The sequence below is a fragment of the Amblyomma maculatum genome, chromosome 6 (genome assembly GCF_055883805.1).
Source record: "Amblyomma maculatum isolate TAMU_Amacu chromosome 6, ASM5588380v1, whole genome shotgun sequence".
Taxonomy (NCBI): domain Eukaryota; kingdom Metazoa; phylum Arthropoda; class Arachnida; order Ixodida; family Ixodidae; genus Amblyomma; species Amblyomma maculatum.
In genome coordinates, this window is record NC_139349.1 from 172,773,630 (window position 1) to 172,800,774 (window position 27,145).

Here is a 27,145-nt window from a genome sequence, read left to right on the forward strand (position 1 = left end):
CCGACATATTTTATCGAAGAATTTCACACAGCATGAAGAGAAGAGCAGTTCACATTCACCCCAGAAATTGCGGGTGCCACATAATCCTCTGGTATTCTAAAGCTAGTGGGCCACTTCCAGCTCGGACACGAGACAGCAGCGCACGAGTGGCCAGCCAATGCATCGCGCTCGTGCCTGTTTGCCTCAGCACCGCATGAAGGTGTGCGGCGTGTGCGCCAAGGAATTGTTCACAGGTTCAAGGTTTCCGCGATCGTCGTCTGGTATGTGTATTATCTGCGGAGAGTCCCTTGCTGGCGATATATTTCAATAGAACTCTTCTTCTTCGGTGCCTAGATGCGTTCAGTATCCCGCATTTCTTGAAAGCGCGACCAACATGCCCCAACATGGCTGAAGAGGCCGTGAGCGACCCACACAATGTGCCGAGTGATCCTTCCCCCATCCCTACATCGTGCGAGCTGCAGTCGACCTCTTTCCGGTCGCAGGATCGTAGGGTCAGCAAGGTGAAACTGAAACTATCGAAACAGTCAACAGAAGGTACCGCTAGATAGCGCCTCCTCTCTCTGGAAGCCTGATGCTGATGGTGCTGATTAATAACGAAGCTGGAACTGCAAATTTAGGTTGAAATGTGTTTGGATCGACATATGAGGCGGAAAATACGATATGATAAAACTGAGAAAAAATCTTATATTATACGTAAGCTTTTACGGCAGAACAGTAGTAAAGTAGTAGCAGTGTAATAATTTTGATATAATCAGCTCATCTAACGGCGACGTGCATGCCTTGTATGCTACTAACAGCAAAAACTGTGATAATGTGTTTCTATATAGTGAAAGTATATAACGTCTTATTGTGTGTCTACAATTTTGCTCAAAGCACTGAAGCAGATATTCATTTTATCATAGCGCTTTTTTGTTCATTGTTTTATCTCATACTGCACTGTGTAATTGTCTGTGCCTACCACTGTGCTGCTTATATGCTACCAAGTGAAAGGGGGCTACAGCTTCGTCAAGCTGTGTTTCACAGCATTTTCTATTTATGCCAGGCATGAATAAATAATTCTGAATATGAACCCCGATTATACGACTTTCAAGGGACTGCATGAAACCGTTGTATAATCGGAAATCTTACAAAACTGATGTGCTCGCGTTGTAAATGCACCCGCTTTCATGTTGCCAAAATTATGATTCTATCCCAGCAAGTATAAAGCACTCCTATTTTCATTCTGTGAGAGTTAATGCATTTACATGCGCATTTCGCGCATGTATACTTCCTTCAAATCAAGGCTACCAAAACGAGGGTGCACAAATTAAGTAATTTCGCCAGCTCGCCGCAAGAGCTCTAGAAAATTGTCAAAACGCTCAGTACAGTTGAACCTCGACATAACGAACCTCAATAGAACGAAGTTCACAATGCAACAAACTTTTTTCGTTTCAGTTTCTTCCTCCCAATGAAATGCATTCGCTACTTCCCTCGATTTAACAAAGTGGTTTCACACCGCACTATCGATACAATGAAGTTTTTTGGAAAAATTCCGCAGCAGTATAAAGTAAAAAAACAAAAAGCTTCTCTTTTGTAAAAACTTGTTCGTAGAGAAATTTTCCCCACCACAGCATCCCAGATGTATAGACGTGCAGATAACATCTGCTGTTTCGACGTTTACAGTGACGTTTTGACGTCTAGAGTAATGCTGTCAATCCAAACCAAGCCTAGACTGTCTTTTGTTCATTGGCATTTTCTTCCCCCATGGTTGTCACGAAAAAGGCATACTGCGGCAGTCATTTCTTTCTCTGTGATCGTAGTACTCGTACTTTTGTGCAACAATGAGTGGCGTGCCTTGGAAAAGAAAAGTACTTTCCCTGGAACTTAAAGCTAAAATTAAAAAGTAGCCCCCGGCAGGGAGAAGAAGAAAGTGGCCGACAGGTACGAGATAGTGCTGTGTACACTTTCAACCATTTTGAAGGCAAAGGACAGCATAATGGTTGCTGTCAGTGACAGCGGCCTGAGTATGAGGAAAAGGCTAAAGGTGCATATGGTGACGTGGAGAAGGCCATATTTACGTGTCATGGAAATGCACGCCAAGAACATGCCTTTGAGTGGCGCCATACTGCAGCAAAAAGCCCCGAACTTCGTATAAATGCTCGGGTGCGACGAACGCAAAGCCAGCAGAGAGTGGCTGCAATGTTTTAAAGAGTTCCACAATATTGTTGGTAAAGTAATAAGTGGTGAATGTACAGAGGCGAATGCAATCGGAGCCTTTGTGACCGCATGCGGGCATTCTTGCTAGCTATGATATCGTGAACATTTACACCGCCTATGAAACAGCTTTATTCTACCGCCTCCTGCCGAAGAGGACCCTGGCTCTCAAAAATGAACATTGGCATGGCGGCAAACAGAGCAAGCAACGACTAACCGTGTTGCTATGCGTGAACATAGACCGAACTGATAAACACAAGCCGCTGGTTATCGGAGCAAGTGGAAGACAGCGTTGCTTCACAGCATGCCTGTCAAGTATGTGAGAAATGCGAAGGTTTGGATGACACGAGCCCAGCTGAGCGACTGGCTAAAAGAGCTGGATGAAAAAATGGGGCAGCAAAGGAGGAAATCTGCCTTCTCCTGGATAACTGCTCGGCACAGGATGTTGACATGGAGCTTGCAAACGTCGAACTGGAATTTTTTCTGCTCAAGTTGCACATCTTTGATCTAGCCATTGGATCAAGGAGTGATCAACAGCGTGAAGTGTGCGAACAAGAAGCGCATGATCGAGTGAATTTTACTGAACATGTACAATAAATGGGACACCAAGATTGACGTGTTTATGGGCATAGAAATGTCTGCGTCCTGGCAGTCAACCAGCAAGGAAATAATTGTCAACTGCTTTAGAAAGGCTCGCATTAAAGCTGTGTGCAACTCTTCAGATGAGGAAGACAATGATGAAGCGAGCGAAGGAGAGGCACCTGCACAGTCAGATTTTGCTGACACTTAGCAACAGCTGTGCGAGCAAGGCGGCGTTCCCAAGGATGTCAGCTTTGAAGACTTCATCACTCATGATGAATGTGTCATCACAACATAAGAACTGGACGGCAGTGCAATAACTGCAAGTGTGCAAGAAAAAGCTGCTGTGGAGGACGGGGATGACACAGACCAAGACATCAAAGAGGCAGTGTAGATGCCTACGACAACAGAAGTGCTCAATGCAATTGACATTTTGTATAGGTATGTTGGCGTGCAAGAGCACGAGTAAGCGTTGGTAGCAGTAGCCATCTACGAGTGCCACATAACGCCGACCCTCATGAGCAAACATCAGGCAAAAATAACAGACTTCATGAACGCACCATGAAGCGGGTTGCCTTATGCACAATAAGGGTTACTTCTTTTCGAACTCTGCTTCAGATAACTTGCGTCAATCTTTCACTTCGCGGTGGCTCGGTGATCAGGGCGTTGGACTGCCAATAGACCTCTCCCAGCCTACGTCACGAATGACGTCTCGGAGGAGAGGCGAAGGGGGCACCCGCCCATTGGTGGGCAAAACATTCCGCTGCTGGTGACATGGTGCGGAGGATTTGGTCTCGTCTGGTGACAACTTGCTGTGTTTTTCACAACGCCGTCAAGATCCCGCATGGTGTGATGCGATATTCGATCGCAGATTACCAACTACATGTTTCTTCCGTTCTATATGCGGTACAAATGTATTTTTCAGCTGTGCAAAGAGCCAAGCGACAAACGTCGTGCGCTGGAAGGCCTCGACATTGTTCTCGACCGTAAGCACATTTTTCTGGTATACAAGTGCGTTCACGTAATTCTGGGAAAAAGAACCAGCACTTATTAGTTTCCTTTATTGCCATCCTGAACGAATCGTGCTGAATGCTGGCCAATCGCGCTCTAAAAGGCCCGGGCAGCATGCCATCAATTGCAGCGCTTTTAAAGATTCTTGCTCGGCATTGAATTTATTCCAGTTCAGTAGGCCATGTTGAAGGAGCTCTCTCACCAAACGGCTCCCAAGGTCATGCCAGTGGCACGATCGCAGAACTACAACAGCATCCCTTGACGGAAGCTCGTTCATAAGCTATCGTGTTCCAAGCGAAAAGTGTTTTTACTGAAATCATTTAAGCGCCCTTATGAACATTTGTGCGCCTTGCATGAATATTGTTACGTGGTGGCATGACAAGCGATGGAGCATGGCGACACAACAGAAACAGAACGACGTGATGACATGACGATGAAATATGCTTTAATGGCCAGCGGACCTGGCACGAGCACTCCGCCCCGCGCCACTGCCCGCTTCATCATCTTCGTAGCATTACCCGGGGCCACCAAGCGATTGTCCCGATCGATTGCTAGAAATCCAATGCATGACGTGACGATGAACACAGACACAGGATTGGGACATAAAACGCTGGACACCACAATGAATGCGAAGATGGGAAGAATGCTTGCACCGGAGCATCAAGTCCAATCTTCACCGTTTGCCGAAGGCCAAGGCTCATGGACCCGCCCAACGGCTTGGGCGGGAGTGCTGTCTTCGCTCGAGTGGTCGTGAGGTCGCTTTGTCGTGGGGTTGGTAGGGTCGGTACGGTCGGCTTTGGGCTCTTCCTGGTTGTCGTGTGTTGTGGTCAGGGCTGGGGACAGTGGCTGGTCGGGTCTGAAGAAAAAGGGCTGGGGCAAAGCTGGGCGGCGATCTCCACGGGCTTTCGGCAGATGGACCCGGCGTACGGTTGGCTCCGACGGTGCAAGGCGAGGATGGGGATGAACCGCACCTCCAACCAAATGTTACGTGGTGGCATGACAAGCAATGGAACATAGCAACACAACAGAAACAGAACAACATGATGACATGACGATGAAATATGCTTTAATGGCCAGCGGGCCTGGCGCGAGCGCTCCGCCCCGCGCCACTGCCCGCTTCATCATCTTCGTAGCATTATTATTTTGTGGTACAAATCGCGCTTTGTTACTTTCCATACCACAGGACTCATTCGTGTGTTATTGCTAGCTTCCTTCTAACACAGTTTTGGTGACAGCACTACACGGCTAGGCAGAAATAATTTTTTTTCTTTGTCTGGCCGAACATAACAAAAACAATGTTTTTCCTTTCTCCCTGTCGCTCACCTCTTTGATTTCTCTTACCAGCCTCCTTGCTGTCCCTTTATTTCCACTGCCCCAGTTCAAGTGCTTCAGCTCATTTCGAAAGCAGATATCGGGGCAGGCAAAAAATCTTCCGTCCTTTATTATTTTTATTTTATTCTATAATAATACCACTTTCTACTACTACTTGGGATGGAAATCATCCAGCCAAGCACGAAGCTCGTGCGTGCACTGCTGTTTTCGCTCATAAACTGCCTACGCTTCGTGGGGATCACAGCCGATTTTGCAAAGATTTAAAAAAAAAAAGAAAAAGGAAATGCCTGTAATATGCCTGCATTGACCCATTTTCCAGCATGCTTACGTCCTATGAGTTTCAAGCGTTTGGTAGGACTTCAGGTCGTCCGCAAGCGGCCTGCCTGTTCATTGAACAAAAATAATTGCATGCATGCTTGCCGAGACTGTCATCTTTTTCGAGGCGAAAATTGGTAATAGGTGCGTGTACTAAGGACTCCGCATATTGTGCCGGATGCGAATATGGCTATTGGAAGATTTGAAGCAAACATTGCACAACAGCGGGCAGTTTCCCGCCACTTCTTGCATCAGGAAGACCCGGCTAAAAGCGCTTTTGCTCACCAAGCCCGGCGCACGCCCCATCGTCCCGTCCCTCCCTGACGTCACGTTGTTTGCAAACAGGGAGAGGTCTATTCCGGTGACGCGGTGGCTGTTTCTATGGAGGCGAAATGCATGGGCCCATCTACTGTACGGCGTCAGTACACGTTAAAACAACTTCAGGTGGTCAAAATTTTCGAACCCCTCTGCTACAGTGTCCCTTATGTTGCTTTGGGATGTTAAACGCCATAAACCAAAGCCATCGCGCCCTGTCCCGTGTTGTCACAGTCGCTAGTTGGTGAATTGCATGCCGCCACGTGCACGGTGCACAGATTCAGCCCAACCAGCTGCGTCATTTTGTGGGGACTCCTAGCTTGCATGCCCAATTCCCATCAGCCCGCGAGAGCACGTGATGGGTTGCAGTGTTGCTGGACACTGTGAATAGATTTCCGCAGTGCCGTTTGGTTTCGTTTTTGGTGATGCCGCACCCTTCTTAGTTGTTGCAGCAACATGCGAAGCTAGCTTGCGCTAATTTTTCAGTGGCGACATTTATCTCTATCTATAAGTCAAGATTTCGAGGTATCCGCAATTCACTAAGAAATGAAATGCACTGCGCCGTGGGCAACAGCTCGGCTCCACAGAAAAATTCAACTGAATAGATATTTTGATATGTGATTTTGAGGTAACGAAGCTTTACTGAACTACTCTTGCCGCACTATTTGCTTGATGTTTCTTCTACAATTGCTTGTAATATCGTCGCCAACGCACGTGGGCAAAATAAAGCGAAACGGCAATGTTCTAAGAATGCGCAATTTCATTTGCAGCATTGAAAGACAAAAACCTCGATGCAACAAAGTTTGCGATATAACGAAGTTTTTTTTCGAAGCGTACTACTTCGCTATATCAAGGTTGAACTGTGTATACTGCCGTACATTTCTGCGTAAACGTCGATCCCCGAGCTTGTACCACCCACTGGCACAAAAATAAAGTAATAAAGTTTGCTCCGAAATTATAGGTCGGAGCTAACGAGCACCTCCCACTCCACCACCTTACTTCTTTTTTCGTAGAATGAGGGCATATGAACAGCTAAGAGCAGTACTCGTCAGAGGAAAAGGGAGACAAAAGGTGATAATGATGAGGCAAACCAAACTCAGATTGGTAGTTCTGGATTCCGGTTACCGCGTCATTGCTTACGAGTTTCATTTGGTTTATGGGGTTTAACATCCCAAAGCAACTCAGGCTATGAGAGATGTCGTAGTGTCTTTCCAGTAAGCCCAATCAGCATGAGTGAGCTGGGTGAACAGCGTGCAGTTTGAACTCAATTTTTTTTTTTTCTACTGGCATCAACATTGAAATTAACAAGCGTTGCAGCCGGTGTGATGGCGTCCACTCGCAGCTGGCACCTTTCACAGCCACATACAGCAATGTGGCCGCTCTGATCATCCAAAGCTTGCCTTGCGCGCATTCTCGTGCATTCTGGTGGCTTACAACAGAAGGAAGCATAAAATAATGCGAGCAGCAATTTTATGTATATAAGCACAAGAAATGCATCATGGGTCAGCAAATTGCGCGAGTAAATATGGTGCTATGGTCTTTCCAGTTGTGATGTATGGATGCGAGAGTTGGACTGTGAAAAAGGCTGACCGCCGAAGAATTGACGCGTTTGAATTGTGGTGCTGGCGAAGAGTCTTGAGAGTTCCTTGGACTGCCAGAAAATCAAATCAGTCGATGTTGTCGACCATAAACCCTGACTGCTCATTGGAGGGTCAAATTCTAAAGTTAAAGCTCAGCTACTTTGGTCATCTGATGAGAAGAGAGGAGTCGCTGGAGAAAGATTTGATGTTGGGAAAGGTTGAGGGTTACCGGAGAAGGGGTAGGCAGCGAATGCGATGGTTAGATGGCATCCTCGAGGCACTGCAGATGAAGTTATGTGATGTTAGGAAGATAGTGAGAGACCGGAAAGCGTGGCGTGACATGGTCCATAGGGTCACGAAGAGTCGGACACGACTGAATGACTGAACTGAACTGAAATATGGTAGTGCTGAGACTGCGCAGTCAGAACTTTTAGCATCGAAAAGACGACATTTGACAGTACTCGTGTGCGTTCCCATCACTGTGCAATTAGCAGGCATCACACGCACCTCAAAACGATAGGCTGGACAAAGTGCCATAAATATGCCTGCTTTGGCTATTTGAAGACGTTTTAAGGCTCATAGTACAGCCATGCGAGCTACATTTGCTTCTGCTCAGACTCCCTGTCAACCCGCGGCAGCAATGTCTGTATTAAGCAATTGCCTCATTCTGATAAAAGAAAAAAAAAATGAAATCGATCTTGTTTGCCTGCGGTGCAAGTGCACCCACACTGGAGGCACGCATCTTGCAGCGACATGTGGCCCACCGGGTGACGGTTGTAACTTGACGAAGCAGCGGAAGGTGCGTTCAAACTAGCACTGCTAATCACGCACGTCTAATCTGTTACTGCCAACACAGTAACTTCATTCTAAGAACATTAAACTTTATTTCAATAATGCTGACGCGCGTAAGAGCAAGCTAGGTGCAGAGACCGGTCTTATACCAATGGCCGTGGGTCACATGTGCGGAGTCAGAGCCATCAGCAAAACTGTTGCTACAGGGCATCGCACGCATCACTGCGTGCACTTGACCCCGTGTTAACTTCGATTTGGAATATCGTTAGGGTGACAAGACGTCTGTCAGCGAAATTCTGCACCATCTCTCATTCCGGGCAGTTTCCGTCGGCGGTAGTAAGAAGCTGGGTGTGCATAATTTTACGTCGTGTAATCAAGGAATTTAATGCATTATCCCTATGGGGGATCTGCCAGGCCCGCACCGATTTTTCGTAAAATGTGGGTCGTCGTATTATAATTTCATAAATACTGCCGGCTGCGCTTTGGCGGTCAAGGCAGGAGTGCACAAAGTTAAAAAAAAAAAATTACAAAGCAGTAACAACAAAATAACAGCAACAAAGGGCGATTACAGTACGGGGACATAAATTGAACAAGACCAACGGGAAGCAAAGAAAATACAGGCAAATCATCCGACGTCAACCAATGAACGGGGGACGTGTAATCAGTGTTCCACTGTACATAATACATAATTTAATTCCTTTTTACATGTACTAGTTTCATTTTTGGTTCCAGAAGTCAAAAGATGACTGCAATAACAAGTAAGTATAGGCTGGATCACACAAAAATTGCATATAAAAATTTCAATGCAAGTCCCACTATGTTGTTTTAGTCCACTGCAATTCTTATGTTAGCCTGGTCCAAAGACATGGAATGACAGCCAGTGAACTCAGAGAAGCAAGTTTCTGTATGCCTCAAGCAATATCATACTTATGTCACAATTGCAGTTCGAATGCTGAAAATAAAACAAAATTTGCTTAGAAGAAGCTTAATTATAAATTATTCACCAAAAGAGACAAATTTCAAGTGATGACTCATGTTTGCTAACATATTACACACACCATTACAGTAAAACACAATGTAAAATATTTGGTCTCTCCTCCCAAACAGACTATGGCCATGTCAAAAAGCCCTCACCCTCGGCAGCCTTGTCCCATTTCTTGACAAGCATCTCGCCCTTCTCGAAGTAGTGGAAGAAGCCTGTGCGGGGTGCTGCTGTGCCAGCCTTGTTCACGGCGCTGTAGTGGACAAAGTGTAGCCCTGCGGGGATCATCTTGACACCGCGAAACTTGTCCCCCACCACATTGGTGGACATGTCCAGGCCAAATTCGGTGCCAGGCGGCACATCCAGGAACACCAGTGTGGCACCTTGCGTCAACAGGCGGTCCACAACAACCGGGTCTATCTGGACATTGCTAGCCCCTTCACTCGCTCTGCGTGCATGCAAAAGGATACGGCGCACCGTCCACCTGCTGTTCCACAATATGTAGAAACCGAAAGCAGCAAGAATTGTTTGCGAAAAGTTCATTTCGTCAAGCTTACTAGTACTGTATACCAGTCCCATAGTGTTCACTCAAAACCATAGCTACCAGGGGGGCAGAAAATTATAAGAATATGGTCGTGCACCATTGTAGCACAATTACGTATTAGCAGTTCATGGCATGTAAGCAGTCGTAATAGTAGACACATCACTGCGCCATGAGATACACTTCATAAATCAACAGTTGCTTGAAACTGCATCACATAATGGTGACCACGACAACATACTTGGAGCTCTGAAGATTTCATCTCATTACCACTTCAGTGCCTACCGCTATGCACAGAAGCAGACACTAGTCACAAACTGCTTTTTTTTTTCATAATTTATCATTACAGAGAAATCACTTTATGGGCAATGTTTGTAAGGAACCCAAGTCAAGTCAACATATTCACGAGGCGCCGCGGTCATCGCAACAATAATTGCCTCAGTATTTGTCAGAAAGTCTCACTCTTAAAAAAAAAAAAAAACAATCACGATTCTGATGCGCAATCATCCTTCCCGAGACAAATATAGACATATATAGCACGTGCTCACACAGAATTCTGCTGGAGTACACTTTGCACGGCAACTATATGCATTTGAGGACCTCTCCTTAAATTCGTTGATGGAGCGAGTGCAAGACCGCGTTCGCCAACGCATATAGGCTCAAATTTCGCACTAAGTGATAGTTTCCTGAGGTCAGTCGACAGCGTATATGCATGTTTAGGAGCCACTTGTTAGAATGAACAGTTGCAAGCTGCCGGCCCGACGGTAGAAGCCCCTCGAAACGCCTGGAAACGGCAATACTAGACTTGTTCTACATTTTGGCTCCGCCATCGCCGATGATATCCGCCTTGGCTCCGCCGTGCCTAGGAGAGCAGTGGAGTGGGATAAAGGCTAAGGCCCCCATCACCAAACATCGCCGATCGTTGACAACGGAACAAGTGCTGCAAAATACATACTTTCACAAATAAACGAAATCCCTTCATCAGAAGTGTAACATTTAAAACTATGATGCCTCTGAAATGCAATACAATACAAAATAGGAACCGGGCATTACTGCCGCCTGCAACAGCGTCCCTGTCCACCGTCCGTCAGTATACAAGCGCAGCCCTCGAGCTCTTGAAGACCGGCACGACGGGGCAAAAAAAAAAAAAAAATCATAGCTTTCACCTAGAACTAGAAACGCTGGAACAGCCATTTCATAGCACCGAAAGTAGGGAGCACCAAGAGTTCGACGGCTACATTGTGATCAGCTCCATATGATGAGTCTGCAGGGCGTACAACAGCAGCGTAAACGGTTGCATACAATTACGCACTGTTCGGAAGCACCAAGACGTCAATTCCTCGTGAGGCACACAACGCTCCAAATGAATCGGAACGGCCAAAGTTTACCCTTACTGACACTGAAACTGCCCAACCTTTTTCTCCTGTGTATAGTTTAGAGCTGTTAAACATTTGCAGCTACAAAAGTTTCTCGATCACGTTGCTCCAACCTTAGATCTGAGGTAACATTATACTTACTCAGCCATACTAAACTGTTCTTATACGATTGCAGTTTCCAATGCGTTAGCAAATCTTGTGACAACCTTGCACGCGCTCTAATGCTGCCGCTCGGCGTTCCAAAACAAACGGCAACAGCCGCGTTAACTGCACCGCTATTTTAAAACCAGTAAATTACATCAAATTATTAATCGAGGCATAAAGTGAATACACTGGCATTAACAATTATAGTGGAACATAAATATTCGAAAAAATATTCGTGTATTCCAAAACAAACGGATCTGAAACGATCAAAAGAACAAAACAAAATATACGAAACTGCGGTTATGTGAAATTTGCTTTCTGTTACTATGGAGATGAATCCAAAACTGAAACTACGTTGCCACATTCCGCGCGTTCCATCGCCACCGAAGATGTAATCTATTTCGTTTACTCTCATCAACTACCCCGTGCGCGTAAAGCACAAAAGTCGAAACAATATGGATGACGAAGTTAGCGCCAGAGTAATCAAGAAAACACAAGACCTCTTAGGATCTGTGATAAAAAAGCCACCTTTGCCTGATAAACTGCTCAAGAAACCGCCTTTCAGATTTCTTCATGACGTTATCCACAATGTAAGCAATTACTCATCTAATACCTTTGTCAAGATTGTAGGACCACTATGTTGATCCGATATATGGCAAGAGGGGGCTATTATTTATGCCGATGCACCGCGCAGGTCATAAAAGCAACAAATTTTTTGGATGGCTTGTACACGCAAGAAGAGCTTACGTCGGAGAACATTAAAGTGAGTACGAATTAAACTGTTCGATTTATTTCTGGAATTTTGATACAGCTAAGCTAGCTTCTGTCTTTTATTTTTTCCCTTTTAGGACAAAGAAGGCAAAGTAGCATTTTTACAGAAGGCTATTGACGCTGTGGGTAGGTGAACCCCTCCTGCTAATTTATAAGCTTTTTAAAGTCATTGCCATGAATTTTTTCTCTCAGAACTATAGAAAAAAGCATATGTGTCTGTCAAAAAGCGTACGTGTTGTAAACAATTTTTAAAATTGAAATACAGGTTTTGCTACCGGGTCATCATTGCCAGCACGACCGTCAAAAATTGTTGCTGGTCACGAACCGGATAAAACCAACGAGTTTCTTCAAGCCCTTGCAAAATGTGCAGCAAAAAAGGTAACTACGAGAAAAGCCCAATTAAATTTATGCTGCATATACTTGGTTGTATCCGTATAAAAATTGCAGGTAGACTCTGCTGAGGCTGTACGGAAAGTGCTGGCAGGTGAAAAGCCTGCTGCACTCAGCAAGCCTGACAAAAAAGATGCAAGCAAGAAAAAAGAGGTAATGTGTATACTACGAAAACTGCACTATACGAGGTATCCAAACTTACGAGTTTTCACAATATTTTGAAAGCAGATATTGACTATTACGTGAAAGATGTTTTCATGTACATTAGCCAGGTTGCCATCAGCCTGTCAATCAGCGTCTATGAACTTTCTAGTCACTACAAGCAGTTAATGCACATTATTATACAAAAAACTATATGCACAGTTCTGTTCTTAGATTGTTACAAATTGAAAACAATTCTCGTAATCTACCAAGGTTCTGAAATGTTCTACTCCATTGGGCAAGTCACGAAAGGATAGCGTGAAAAACTAAGATGAAGGAGCACACGCCTCTGCTGGCTACTCATCTTCCTTCGTGAGTGTGTGAGGCCATACCTCAGAAAGTGAAGGATGGTAGAAGAAGATTGAAAAGAAATGGTTGACTGTTGTTCCATTCATCCACAAGCTGTCACATAACATCAAGAAGGCAGTGGCAAGGTTGGATGTGACTGTTGTCTTCTTGGCTCCATGCAAATTGGCTTAAGTTTGCTCGATGGTGAACCAGAAGAAACAATCAGAGTGCACTGTAAAACATGCCAGATAGTACACTGATTGCCAGGCAAGAGCATAGTGTACCACATCCCTCTCACATGTGGAAAAGCATATATTGGTCAGATTGGGTACTGTTTTAATGAGAGAGATGGTAAGCCCTTCCTTCATGTGAAGGACAAGTCGGGGGGATATAACTACTGCAATCAACCTTGCCATGTCTGTCAGCCCCAGTTTTTGGCGACAGGAAAGAACAAAATGAAAAAAAGAAATCATTGAACTTTTTTCATGGAAAAGGCTGTGGATACATGTATCACCTCCCCCTAAATTTATTGCAGGACAAGGAACGGTCATTTTTGGAAGATGCCTAATGTTTTTTTCGCAGCCATTAATGGGTGCCTATATGTGAAGGTTTTGTCTCATGGCTCCATATTCCTTCAGATTTTTGTTCTTTAATTCACTGCTGTTTTTGTAGAAATGTTTGCCACCTGTTTTAAGTTTTAATTTTTTAGCTGTGTTTCTTGCTGGTTTACAAGTATGAGATGCTGGGCTAGTTGGTATTTCATTCTTAAAGAACAGCGCAAGGAACAACACCGTCCGTCCATTTTTCTGTGTGTGTCTGTGTTGTTCCTTGCGCTGTTAAGAATGCAAGGAACAACACCGTCCATCCATTCTTGTGTGTGTTTCTGTGTTGCTCCTTGCGCTGTTCTTTATGAATTCTTCTTGGCTGTTGGTTAGTTAATTGAGTCTGCCTTTTGCTGTGCATGCTGGTTTTAGGTCCATTCAGATTTCTTCCACACCTTTCACGCATTTTTGTCTTTTTCACTTTCTGACCTTTCTTTCCTTCATCTTTGCGCACTCACTTTTTTTCATCTGTCATCCTTTCTCCGGCTGGAGTGAACACGAGCCGATGCGTCTTTGTTTAGGTACCATTTCTTGAACTGCACAGGTAACAATGTTATGTTTCAGTTTTGATGTGCTATCTTTGTTAATTTCAAAGGCACACTATGGCTTATCACATGGCTAACTACACCACATGGTCCATTGTGTGTAGCAATTATCATGCTTGATTTTTGAAAAATAAACAGTCAGTAGTTAGCGCCAGCCCTGCGTTTGCGTGTGCTCCTTCGTCCTTGTTTTATTTTTTATTTTTTTTCATGCCATTATTTCATCACTTCGCCATGAACCAACTAGCCCAGGCAAAAGCCTTGAACCATTAGAACCTTCGCAGCATGCATGCATTCTCAAATATCTGCTTCCGAATTTTCAACTCAATCCATATGATTATAAAGGCAAAACAGTTTGCTTCTAAAATATCTTGAAAACATATCTTTGAAAATCATTTCAGAGTAATAATCCTTTCCCTTTGCAGTCATCGAAAATATCAAAGAAGTCTGAAGGTGAACGAAAGTCAAGAAAGACTGCGAGTGAAGGCGAAGGGAATGACGACAAGAAGTCAGTGCCAAAGGTAAAAGATAAAACTACATCGAGCAGCAAGTCAACCAAGACAAGCAAAGCAACCTCCGGAGAGCACAAACCCAAATCCAGGGAGCCTAGTACTAGCAAAGCTCCCGAAGGTGCATCAGACACCACTCATCAGAGCAGCAGCAGTGACAGACCCAGGACCAGTTCGAGAAAAAGGTCATCACGGGAGAGGAAAGAGCCCACCGATCCTGCTCTGTCTGAGCTCACCAATGGGGTGGAAAAAGCTGAACATGTGAGTGCCACCTGTACTCTGTAAAAGGCACAACAGAGAAACTGTCAAATGAATCCCCACATTACAGCAGTAGGCCACTTGAACTTAACGAGCTTATTCTTGATTTGAGGTAGAGAGGCGGAAGAATCCTGTGGGATTGTAGAGAACACAAAACAAAGTAAGAGTTGAAGGAGGAGCCCGTCTGCTTTCTAACGAGAGCACTTGCCTTTCTCTGGGCTGGAACTAGCTGGACCCATTGAGCCTGGCCACATTGAGCAACAACTGGCTTTTGCAGGCGTCTAAGGTGTTACATGTAGGTTGCGGCTCCATCTGTAGCGTTGGCCTGGCGGCTCCGTGGCTCGGTGGAAGGCTTCGGCTGCCCCAGCAAAGACGAGGTGTCGACTAACAAAACAACGTTTAATTCAACGTCACGTAGGAACGAGCAGAGAAGCAGGTCCAGAGAGAAAACTGATACGCGTCGTCGCTGCGGCGTCTCTGAAGTCACTTTGTAGTATAGTCTCTCTCGCAGCGGAAACTGCCGCTGCTTTTTATGCGCTCGTCAGTTCAGAGGGAAAGGGCGAAGAATTCATGCATGTCCGAGCAAGCTGCGATGACTTAGTCTCGGTGTTGCGACAGCAACCCCTCCACCTCCTGCAGATGGGCGAGGGTGTCGTTCTCTCCCCCTCGAGCACTCGCCTTGGCCAGCGTTTGCACACGCACGCACGCACACACATTCGGCGCGTGTAAATTCGGCGTGCCGGAACACAGGAGGAAGCGTTGGGCAGCCGATTGCACTGCGCTGAAATGGCCGAAATGCTTTGACTGATGCTGCTCTGAGGCCACTTCGGTTGTCACACATTGGTGGCAAATCGTAACAAAGGCTTCCAATTGGTTACAGATGTTAACGGCTTATCAAATTGCTAGCATCTCCTGACTGATCATGTTCACTTGAGTTCTGCAGCCTCCATGTTTTTCTATCAGTAAAAGATAGAAAACCAATATTTTTTAGATTGGCTGTTTATTATAATTGTTTTGTTTGCTTTGCTTCATTTTAACATAATGTCATTTTTGGACGCAGTGGAGAATTCCACTGCTTCAATTCACAGCTATATGTGCATCATTTCAGCAGTGTCATGCTCATGACTCTTAGCTTTAGCCACAACCACATGTGCACTGGAGTTTATGATGTGTTTCTCAAGAAAGCCTTGCTACTCAAAAAACAAACAAACAAACAAACCTTACATGCAATGCATTTTCAGTGCTTTGTGAGATGGGAATGCAGTTCAGGTATTGATACCTCATGGCAAATTCTTGGTGTACTTTTTTTCTTCTTCTTGCAGGGTCAAATACCCACAAAAGAAGACAATACGCAATTGGAGCTGCATACCAGTAATGTAGGCTGTGGCTTCCACTTGCATTTTCGCTTATGTGCACTACTACGACGTGCACTACAGTGTTTGGTGCAGTGTTCTGTCAACCTGTGCTTGCTAACATGCTCTCTGTTCCACAGCACAACATGCAACAAGAAGAGGAAGTCAAAGTCAAACGTCCACGAAGTTCCAAGCAGCCTTCTCACAAGGAACAAACTTCTGATGGCAGAACTGAAGCACAGCAGGAGAGGCAGTCTGCTTGTAAGAGAAATGACTGTGAAGCATGCATGTCCGCCTTTGCTTCCACAGGTGTAGTTTCAACATGTTGTGGCAAATGCACTTTTGTACAGTAAACAGCCAGGCGATGACATCCGGGGAGGTAAACAACCTGGCCCCACCTGAACCTGAAGTCAGTGCTCCAGGAGAACTTGAGAGACCAGTTTCACGGTGAGCTTTGCTGGGTTGCAGGATACTGTCCACAGATGGCAATGCATATTTAAATGGCAGAGGTGCCCAAAGCTAGTACATTATGTGCAACCAGAGAGAGTGCACCTTCATCACGCATGAAATTTGTTTTTATGTCTGGATGCAGAGTGCAGATGCAAAGTACTGACAAAGTGAGCTTTGTATTGATTTGTCACCTTCTTGCGCTCTTTCAAGATGAACTGCCAATAAGCCGAGGCCCATACCTTAGAGAGATCTGATTCCGGCACAAACGTTTTTCACAGTTGGGAAACTTCTGTAAGATGTATATTATAAACAGCTTCTTAAAAGTGCACAATCAGCCTACAGGGCTAGTAAAACATCTGCATCAAAGATTTAAGCACATATACCACACAAACTGCCATGTTTGGTCCTGAAAAGAAGCAGTGCCAAGTATACTGCTGTTCTGTTGTGCTCGTCAGGACAGTTACAACAGTGGGCAATACACCATGGAAAATACATCTGCTGTGCGTGACACCCCATGAGCTTAAAACACAGTGGCTGGATTGTTGGTTCATGATACAGAGGTATAGTACAGCACAGCAGTGACACAGGCAAGAACGATTGACACAAGCACAGGCACTCGCTAACAGCACTGTCCATCGCTTATTTGGCCCCCATTCCCAAGACAATACAAGGAAAAGCAACAGCAAACAACTCATGCAATCTTGGCACGATTATCTCATTGCTCCAGCTCCGTCCTTTAACCTTTAACATGTTCATGAGCGCCTAAAAACAGCAGCTCTTTATCGCAGACATACTTACAGAATTTGTAAATAGCTATGACACCATAAAGGCCTTTCAGACGAGGCCTTTCAGATCTTAGTTGGAAAAGGAGCCTGGTGGTAAAGACAGCCTGCGAAGCAGTTACACACTTTTGGAACAAAGGCTGAAGTGTTCAGAGCTGTCGGGCCACACCATTCAGCTCCGTGGAATGTGGCTTCAGAAAAAACTGAATGCTGAAATGTGTGCTGTAACAGAATAATTACTGCATTAACTAGTGCTCCGTACGCCTAGTACAACAAATGTGCATGAAAAAAGACAGACATAAATCTGACGCTGTTTGTGCCATTGCGTCACGTTCTGTGCCATTCAAAAGCAGGTGCTTACTTAGCATTGCTGCTCAGTGGCAACTTTTGAAAAGTGTACCAAAAAAGGGCTAGCAGTGGCTGTGCCTGCCTAATGAAACCAGCAATGTGTTACCACCACTCTACTGCTGGTTCTGTGGATGCACAATCGGCACGGTAATATGTTGTGCCTCAAAACTGCAGAAGAAAGAAACTACAATAAGAACTTACCAAGCACTTCGCAAAACAAGATTTCAAAAGAAGCTCGACAGTAATTGCTTTCAAGATGAATAATGATTGTACTTGACCTCTCTCCTGCTTGGGCCTAGTATGCCTGTAGTATTTCTGAAGTACAAAATAATAAGAATGGAATCTGGGTTCACTGCTATTGGCAGTTTCTGCATTACACATTTTTTCCATGAGTGGTATCTTTTTGTCAGGTCAACACTGCGATCATCGCGGCCTCGAAGCTCCAGACCAGCAGCCCCGAGGATTCGAAAAAGGGAAACTTCGGCTGACAGCACTCCCGTAGCAAGGTAACGACTCATCTGTGGCTCTTGCAGTGCTCTTTCATGGCTGGCTAAGTACTGCAAGCTGCAGTCACAATGCTGGATTTGAACTCAGTGTTCAATGGTACTGCTCCAAAATTTTCAGCTGAAGGAGGGGAGCTACCTTAGAGCTAAAAGCTCGAAAAATTATGCAGCTTATTAGACTTGAACACTTAAACAGAGCTCATCATGGTTAATTTACTCTTAGACATAAACGGTGCATATTGCTTTGTGCGCTGTCAAGTAAGAGATTTAGAAATCCTGAACTGTGAACATAGCTGAAATCACCCATGTACAGCAAATGCAGCGACAAACAATTTTTCATGGAGACAGCTATCATGTTGTGCTACCAACATCGCATCCCCACGTCATGAAAGACTTTGAGTGAATTGATGCTATTAAAGTGAAGCACATTTGCTCAGCCAAGATGTACACACAAACACCTGTTTTTATGCAGGTACACAACTGGTCCCAATTCCAATCACTATACTAGGAATACTGGTGTTGTTTGCTTTGCAGGGCCCCAACTGCAAAGCCAGTTGAAAATGTAATTTTAGACACAAGCGATGACAAGAATGAAGATGACAAAGACGAGGAATTTGTGATCACCGAAGCTCCAGTTGTGGAACCCATGACAGTAAGTAAAATACGCATTTAGGAAAAAGTTGATTTCAGCACACATGCATTTTGTTTCAGCTTAGATTTTGTTAAGAGCCTCAAATACTGATGGCCCAAGAGCTAGCTCGTTCAGCTGAAACAGTAACTGCGTGCTCATATACTCTCAGCCTAAAAACATCCAAGGCTGAAAAGGAGGGCGTCATGAAGTATGACTGTCTGTTACATCTTGCAGGCCAGGTCGGATGCCCCAGTGTCAGAGCAACTTCCCGAGTCTGAACAAGGCAAGTTCACTGATCCAAATCAGCCGAAGTACACGTGCGCCCACTTACTTTAAGATGCTCGAAACAGCAGATTTGGCTTGTTGGTGATTCATTATAGGTTAACAGCGCAAAAGCCATAGCGGGGACAAAAGGGAAGAGGATGACACAATGTGCGCTGTTGTGTGTTGTCCTCTTCTCTCGTATTCCCATTACATATTTACGCTGTTAACCTATAATCTCAGGAGATGGTGCAAGCATTTATCATCCTGAACTGAGATCTGGAGAGTACAAGTTTCAAGTGAGGAACTGACAATTTAGCAAACAGTGGTAAGCGTGAAGAAATTAGCCGGATTTAGTAACATTAAGGTTAGCTTCCTACAGTGACCTTCTTTACGATCGGCATTTCAGGGTGTTTTGAGGTATGCTATAGTGATGCAGAGTCATGTCTGTACCAATCCCCCCCCCCCATTTTACCCTTCTCTTCACTACCTTCATCAGTGTTGATGAGGACAACATCACAACTGGATGCATGTGTGGTTTCAGGAAGTCTGATAAAGCAGATCCTTGAGGCAAAGAAAGAGCTGGAGCAAGGAAGCCAAAGGCCGTCCACTGGCTTCGCAGCAACAGAACCCGTAAGATGACTCGGTTGCATGCGAATGCATCAAGCATGTGACACCTTAAAAGTGGACACCAAGTGCTGTTACAGCTGAAGCCTATATTGGTATTACAAACCAAATGGAATAAAATACGAGATCTCATAAAGGTGAACAAAGTTTGGTCAAGTAAGGGCCACAAAAAAGCTGGACAACTGACTTTTGACAAAAAGACCTGCAAAAGGCTTATAACTGCAGCCAACTGAACACAGCCTACACTCCTGGCTATTATATTATGAGGTGTTCAAACAAACAATTTTTTTTTCGTGTTCATGTAAAGCAGTTACAAAAATGATTCCACCATAATTTTATGAAGCACTTTAGAGCTACCTATCTGAAAGTATATCTGAAACACAGTGTTGAATGTTTAAATTCATTATTACATACTGAACTGTGAGAAGCTGAACTGTGAATACCTCTGGTGTGAGAAATAGAAGATTATTGTACACCTCCAGAAACAGCATGCTATGCCTAAATCAAGATGAAGGTGAGATACGTGTCCAATACTCTTGGGTGACTCACATTTGCTTTTGTTCTCATGTGGTTTACTTCAAGATGTTTTGCATCGTATCTGAACTAGTATATGCATCTGGTCTACTTTCAGTTAGAATGGCTGCAAGAGAATACCCATTATGTATATTCTGCCATAAATTTCTCAGGCAGGATGTCTTCTAGCAAGCTACTCTTTTCAAATTCTCTTGACTTTTCAATGTTATCCCTGAACATTGTAAAAATTCCCCTGACTGCAGAAGAGGCGGGTAAACATAGTGGCCGATGATAATTGACAGTATACAAGATCAGTTCAAGGGAAAGAAATACTGTTTACTGAAGCTGCAAATACCGCATTACATTTTCTCTTCTTTTCTGAGACAGCTCATTTCGAAATCCAGCTTCAAACTGCGACTTATGAAGCGATTGCAGCTTTTCCTCTTGCGCTCTTTGATATTGGCAGGTACCATTCTCCTCTTTTTTCTAAGGATCTAGTTTCCCCCTGGCATGTGTAAATGTCACATTTTTCATTTTGAAGCAGATAAGAGTAATAAATATTGGCTGCAAATAAAACTGAGTATCCTCAAATGATTTAAATATCAAAACAGCTAGCTTAAATTACAAGACAAATGCATTTCCCAAAGCACAGCGATGGAAAGCAAGAGATGCCTTACAAACATTTTATTCCTCCTCCTCATTGGTCACTACTTAATGCATACGGGCATCACATCACTGAGGAGGAAAATTGTGTAGAGTGAGTGCATCTCGTAACTCGCACGACAAGCGAGCTGCTGAATGTCACGAGATATTGTGAGCTGCCCAACATTTCCTACAAGTGGGCATGCTCTTGTCGTTACAGTTCAAGTGCAGAAAAGGCCTATGGTATTTATCTGAATAAAAAATAATACGGTATGACGGACGAGGACAAAGAAAGTCCACAAACGACAGGACTAGTGCCTTTTTGTGTGCCTTCTTTGTCCTCATCCGCCATGCCGTATTTTTCACTCAAAATGTGCCAACTAGCCCAAACAACAGTTCTACTCGAAGATATTTAGTATTTATCTTCTGCTACCTGTTTGTGCGGCTGGAAACCTCCTCACTGTTTGAGGTCAACTTGCGAATGTCATGGCATGGCACACTGCTGAGAGACACAACATGACTTGTAAAATAAATTAAAAGCAGCAACGAGTCAACAACTTGTGACACCTAATGTGACACAGATTCAACCGTGGTCACCACTAGGAGTCCAGATGGGATGACCTGCTTCACCCTCGCATAATGACTTTACCACACTGAAATCATCAACCATAACAGGACCATAAATGGTGTCACATTTCAAATGGTAATCAGTACAAGCTGTCGAGCTAGTTGGTGTTAGTCCAGTGCCTGTGTCGTCGTCTCTTTTAAGTTCCTTACTCTGTCCTTGTGGTTAAGCGCTGTCAACCGTGGTAATTAGTGCAGCAATTTTAGATGAAGCTTTCCCTTCTAAGCATGCCAATGATTTCTGTGTTTTTTCAAAATTTCAAAAAATTATGCTCACAAGTTTTCGAGCTGCTTCATGGGTTCATAAGAACAGTGGTCCAGGCAACAACATTACAAATGCCTTCATGAAAGAAACAGGCAGCTTCAATTTCAGGTACGCTTGAGAAATCATCTAAATGACAAGCCGTGTGCCTACGAGGGCTTCATAAATAAATAAATACACTGCTCAGTGTACTGCCAGAGATTTATTCAGGCTTTTAACTAGGTGTCCCTCAGAGAGAGGGCTGACACAGGCTGGTTCTTCCATCATCAGTGAAAACCACTGCCTTTGCTCTGCAGGCAGCCTTTTGTTCACCCGAAGAGCCGTGGGACAGGCTCTTTGACAAAAATAGCAGGCATTTACGACCCCGTCATCACAACTCAAACCATAGGGCATCTAGATTCAGTTTGTTTCAGTTTCTGCGTGGGCTGGAGATGGGCACAGTCTAGGAGCAAGCTTTCTAGATCTAGCCTTGCATGAAACACCGAAAGGCTGTGAATTCCACACATAATTGATTACAGCTAAGCCACAGAAACACGTTTGAATGCAGCCATGTTTATTATCCACACCAAGCCAGACTTACTGAGGAGTGTAAGAACCAGTACAGAACCAACCCAGTAATTGCACAGTGCTCACTTCTTAGATGACCAGAAAAAGCTCAAACGGATGGGATGATGCCAGACTGGGAGCAAAAAGATGTTGCATCAATGTGAACTGATGGCACACCATTGGGTTCATTTCAGTCAGTGTTTTTCTCAGACTTCACTACTTGTGTGACCAATCCCTGATGATTCCCCGATTTTTCAGAGTATATTCCCTGGCAGAGTAGTTTCCCTGGCAACTCTAGGTTTTCGAGATCACTAGGCACTTAGTCAAGGCCAGGCAGAAGCCAAGCCTTTAAGCAGAACTAAATAAAAATAAACGGCTGATCTTATTTTACAAGTGGCAAGTGGCAAGTGCTGGTAGCAAATTAGATAGTAGAAAATGAGTCTGGAAGAAACAGTTACATCAAAAAGGGGAGAGTGAGGAGAGGTTAATTTAAGCAGGGCTAGCTGACACAGCCAGCCTTATGAACTAGACAATGGAGTTGTATGCATACATGCCCTGAAATGCACTAAACCACGGTGGTTCTGGCAAAGTATGATTGTACTGAGAGCTCTACATATTATTTGCAAAAAGTAACTTGCTGGTGCAATTTCGAACTATCTTCACTACTCAACCAAGATATCTTTAGATGATGTTCTTGCTTCTAGCATCTGCAGTACTTATCAAGGCTCATTTACAAAACAAATGTTTTAAAAGACAAAGAAAAGCTGCACTGAAAGACAAACTGGTCATATGTGGATTACGGATGCACACCTGCAATTGATAATCGCTGCCTTTCTTCTCCTAAGAGGCCTCTCCTAAAGCTCCAGATGCATTGTTAAGGTAAACAAGGTAGCCATGGATAAGTTCTTATCACAAACATCAAGGTCATTGTGTCCTCAAATACTAGGGTTCTGATTTCATGCCAGCATATTTCAGTAGAATCTTAACTGGAAGTTCTGTAGTGCTTGGAAAGCACAGCTAAATTTAAGCACTATTTTTGACACGGCTACCAAACCTTCATGTTCAAATGTGGAAACTCATCAGTTTCTTTGTACAGCCAATGCAAAATTTAAATGGGACACAAAGGCGGTATGTTGCTTACAAATTCCATTTGGTTCCTGGAGTGTCTGCACTGCGTGGGCATGGCTGTTTCTGGCAAATCATGTGCTGACCTATCAAGCATGGTTTATTTCAGGCCATGCCCAGTGCTGTTTCCAAGACAACAGCCAGCCAGGACAAGATGGAAACGTTAAGACAGCACATCCAAGCAGTTAGCCGTGGGGCACTACCACTTGGAAAGCTCCTTGACTTGCTCTCCGAAGACCTCGATTCCATGGTTGCTGAGCTAAGCACGTGGAAAGAGGAGCATGCCAAGAACCTCCGCGCATACAGCTCTGAGCAAAGGTATGAAATTGATGTGTTTTGTATCCCTAGTGAAGACGTGTCCAAGGCAGACTAAGTAATAAAAAAAAAAAAAGCTGCTGCCTCACTCCAGAAGCTATGTTTAATTCAATTTTCAATGTGTGGAGCAGATTGTGCCTGCTGTCTCAATTTATAAGTGGCCAACACCTCACTCCGAGTCTGCCTGTACTGCTCGTAATGAATAACACAAAAGATGGGTGGCTTGATAATGAACCATTGCACACAGTGCATGCAATCTGGATGTAGATAAGCATCAGAAAACATTCAATTGAGCTGTAAATGTGCAATATGTATCCGAAAAACAAGGCACGAATACAGGTGTACACCGTAGTGATACTGAATTTTCCTGAAAATGCTGAATAGAAAAATGGCATGATGCTCTTTGTGAGCACAGCCTCCCAGGAATAGCTATGTGCTGCATAAATTCAAGAAATCAGATACTAGCCATAACCTTTGTGTTTCCCCATGGAAAAAAACTATATTTTGCACATACGAAATGACTTTTGTATTTATCCCCAAATGAGGTGCTTGACAAACACTAAGTGTCACCCGCATAGTGGCACATCACCGCACAGGAAATTATATCCTTGTTTCATCTAACGTGCCCACAGCTCTGTAACTTTATTGTTACTCGATCATGGTGATGCCACCACGAGACGTACTATACCAGAATAAGTCTTTTGCATTTGGTCACAGGTGTGTCATTCTGCAAAGGCCACAGGTTAAAGGGCCCTTAAGCGGTATTCGCCGTAATATTATAATGCAAGAAATCCTTAAAGGTGGTCTTTACGAGCATTATAGTCAAGCTTAAAAGCTTTGCAATGAGCCTATAATTTACAAATTATCTCTACAAAGTGGTTCTGGTGATCGCTTGAAACTGATTAGGGCGAGACTTTCCTGTGCGCTCCCTCCCTGATGACATCATCGGGGTTTGCATCCATCCAATGGACACCCCCCCATTTCTTCCTTCTTCCTCATTTCTTCCTTCTGTGCCGGCATGTGCTGAGTTGAGGGAGGAGCATCATTCTCAATGTGTTGTGGATAGGATTGATGGGATGCCTATTTTTCGGGAGCATTTTCTACTTTTTGTAAATAGCAGGGGTGTGCAAATGCAGACTTTTTTTAAATATAAATTAAATATGAATATGGGGAAAAAATGCTATCAAATATTGAATATCTGATCAATGAAAAAAAAAAGGAACATTAAAGGATACGAAAAATTGCTCGTCTTGTTCATTTTAGAACTCACATGGTGTTTGCAAATAACATTAACAAACCAAAAAGAAAGCAGTTCTTCACACGAGATGAAAACTGCTATATCATGGTAGCCACTATAAAAATACATAAACCACTAAAGTGTTTATTACTTTAGAGAGCAGCCACTTTGAATGGCAAAAAATATATAGTGTGCCAGTGCAGAGTAGTGAGGAGGATGAATGAAATGCTGCTTTGATGAACTTTCACATATGGCTTTTGTCTGTACCTTGGGTTTGCAATCAGGGTATATCGTAGCAACCATAGTTCTGCATAAAGAAAGTGAAATAATTTCTATAAAGAAAGGTGTTAGGCAAGGAGGCACAATTTCCCCAGCACTAGTCACAGCTTGCTTAGAGAAAGTATTCAGAGACCTGGAATGGGAAAAGTTAGGGATAAGGGTTGATGGAGAATACCTCAGTAATCTGCGATTCGCTGATGACATTACTTGTCAAGTAACACAGGGAATGAACTGCAAAGAATGATTGATGACCTAGACAGGAAAAGCAGAAAGGTAGGCTTTAAAATCAATATGCAGAAGACTAATTAATGTTCAACAGCCTCGGAAAGGAACAGCAGTTTACGTTAGGTAGCGAAACACTGTAAGTGGTAGGCGAATATGTCTACTTAGAACAGGTAGTAACAGTAGATCCAAACCATAAAAGGGAAATAACTAGGAGAATAAGATTGGAATGAAGTGCATTTCGCAATTTCTCGCAGATTATGATTAGCAGTTTACCGGTATCGCTCAAGAGGAAAGTATACGACAGTTGCTTCTTACCTGTACCCGCCTATGAGGCTGAAACACGGAGGCGAACAACAAGGATTCTACAAAGTTGAGTACAGTGCAGAGGGCTATGGAACGAAAAATGGTAGCGGTAACATTAAGAGATAGGAAGCCTGCAGTGTGGGTCAGAGAAATAACTCAAATTAGTGATAGTCTAGTCGAAATCGTGAAGAAGTAGACATGGGCAGGGCACGTAGTGCAAAGAGAGGATAACCGATGGTTGCTTAGGGTAACAAATTGAATTCCAAGGAAGGAAAGCCTAGCAGGGAGCAGATGAGGTTAGGAAGTTCGCAGGGGTCAAGTGGATGCAGCTAGCACGGGACCGGGTTAATTGGAGGAATATAGGAGAGGCCTTCGCCCTGCAGTGGGTATGGTCTGGCTGATGATGATGACAACGACGGGCCTTACGATGATCCTTTGGTCTCACAGTGTGACCGACTCTGCCCTGGAACCACTAAGACAGAACTTGGAAGAACTGGATCAGCGCATCTGTGACCAGCTGGAAGAAATTTCTGCAACAAGGGCCACCATCTTCAGCAATGCTGAACGACTAGAGAAGATGCTGGCTGCTGCTAACCTTGGCCGCTGACATTTTTCGTGTTTACGCTAGCCTCGCACATGTTATGCTGTTATTTCCTGAGTGAGAAAAAATAAAGAGAAAAAGCATCCCTGTGTTACGAGTCCTGCGCTCAGCTCAGAAGCATGAAATCAATTGTATTCAGTGTTTTCAATCAAACAGTCCCACAGTTTCATGTACAAGAATAACAACAATCTTTTCAGAAAATGACTGGCAACCTATCTTCGACAGAAAGGATCTTTCCTACAGTACGACCGGAATAGCAACTGATGGCAGCATCGAGCAAAATGTCAAATGTAGCACGGCCGTTGACTGAACATGACTGCTGTAACGCAAAAGAAATCGGTAGAGCTCAGACTTTGCAAGGCCTTCGGTACAATTTCTCACCCAAACTAATGCTCAAGCTGTCCGCTACACTAAAAACCCTGTTCCTGGTTGACTGGATATCAGACTTTCTTTCTCAGCGCTCCCAATATGTACAATTCATCTCTAGTAGCAGCTCATCTAGGATGAGACTTCTCAGGCTTTCGCCTCTCACTACCTTAGTCGCTAAAGTCCCTCGTACCAAGGCTTTGTCCTAGGATTTGTCCAAGACTTTATCCTCTTATGCAATAATGACCTGCCATTTAATGTTTCAGTAAAGTTACACCTTTATGCCAACGACTGTTTTATATTGAACCATGAAATCCCCAGTTAATCATGTTAGCCATAACAATTCATTCGCTGATTTCTGCAACTGGTCTAATACATGGAAAATGAATATTAACTGTTCTAAAATTGACTGTGTGTCATCTTCATGATGTC

The 27,145-nt window shown here is 44.0% G+C and overlaps 2 protein-coding genes across 3 annotated transcripts in view; one reads left to right on the forward strand and one right to left on the reverse strand.

Moving 5' to 3' along the window:
- LOC146187414 (protein AAR2 homolog) overlaps positions 1–11,312 on the reverse strand; it is a 34,641-nt gene extending 23,329 nt beyond the window's left edge. Inside the window, exons 1-2 of one of the 2 annotated variants that reach the window (XM_084607670.1) lie at positions 11,158–11,312; positions 9,291–9,547 (exon numbers count right to left, since the gene is read on the reverse strand). In XM_084607670.1, coding sequence (XP_084463796.1) covers positions 9,291–9,547; positions 11,158–11,165 — 265 coding nt within the window. In that variant the 5' untranslated portion in view covers positions 11,166–11,312. Of the gene's footprint in view, positions 1–9,251; positions 9,548–11,157 lie in introns of both variants that reach the window. The other variant, XM_084607669.1, reaches the window with a different exon arrangement.
- Positions 11,313–11,504: 192 nt separating this feature from the next.
- IFT54 (intraflagellar transport 54) lies at positions 11,505–26,436 on the forward strand. The gene is made up of 15 exons (XM_084605772.1): positions 11,505–11,750; positions 11,855–11,923; positions 12,009–12,057; positions 12,197–12,309; positions 12,379–12,474; positions 14,380–14,724; positions 16,044–16,097; positions 16,214–16,334; positions 16,424–16,520; positions 18,064–18,159; positions 18,691–18,808; positions 19,022–19,074; positions 19,597–19,681; positions 23,497–23,705; positions 26,194–26,436. Exons 1-15 carry the CDS (start codon positions 11,616–11,618, stop codon positions 26,351–26,353), a joined length of 1,800 nt encoding a protein of 599 aa, XP_084461898.1. The 5' UTR covers positions 11,505–11,615; the 3' UTR covers positions 26,354–26,436.
- Positions 26,437–27,145: the final 709 nt, after the last annotated feature.

Coding starts and splice junctions, on each gene's coding strand:
- IFT54 (XM_084605772.1), top strand. CDS start 11,616: ATGGATGACGAAGTTAGCGCCAGAGTAATCAAGAAAACACAAGACCTC. Junction 19,075..19,596: donor CCCGAGTCTGAACAAGGCAA/GTTCACTGATCC, acceptor GGTTTCAGGAAG/TCTGATAAAGCAGATCCTTG. Junction 23,706..26,193: donor GCATACAGCTCTGAGCAAAG/GTATGAAATTGA, acceptor TTGGTCTCACAG/TGTGACCGACTCTGCCCTGG.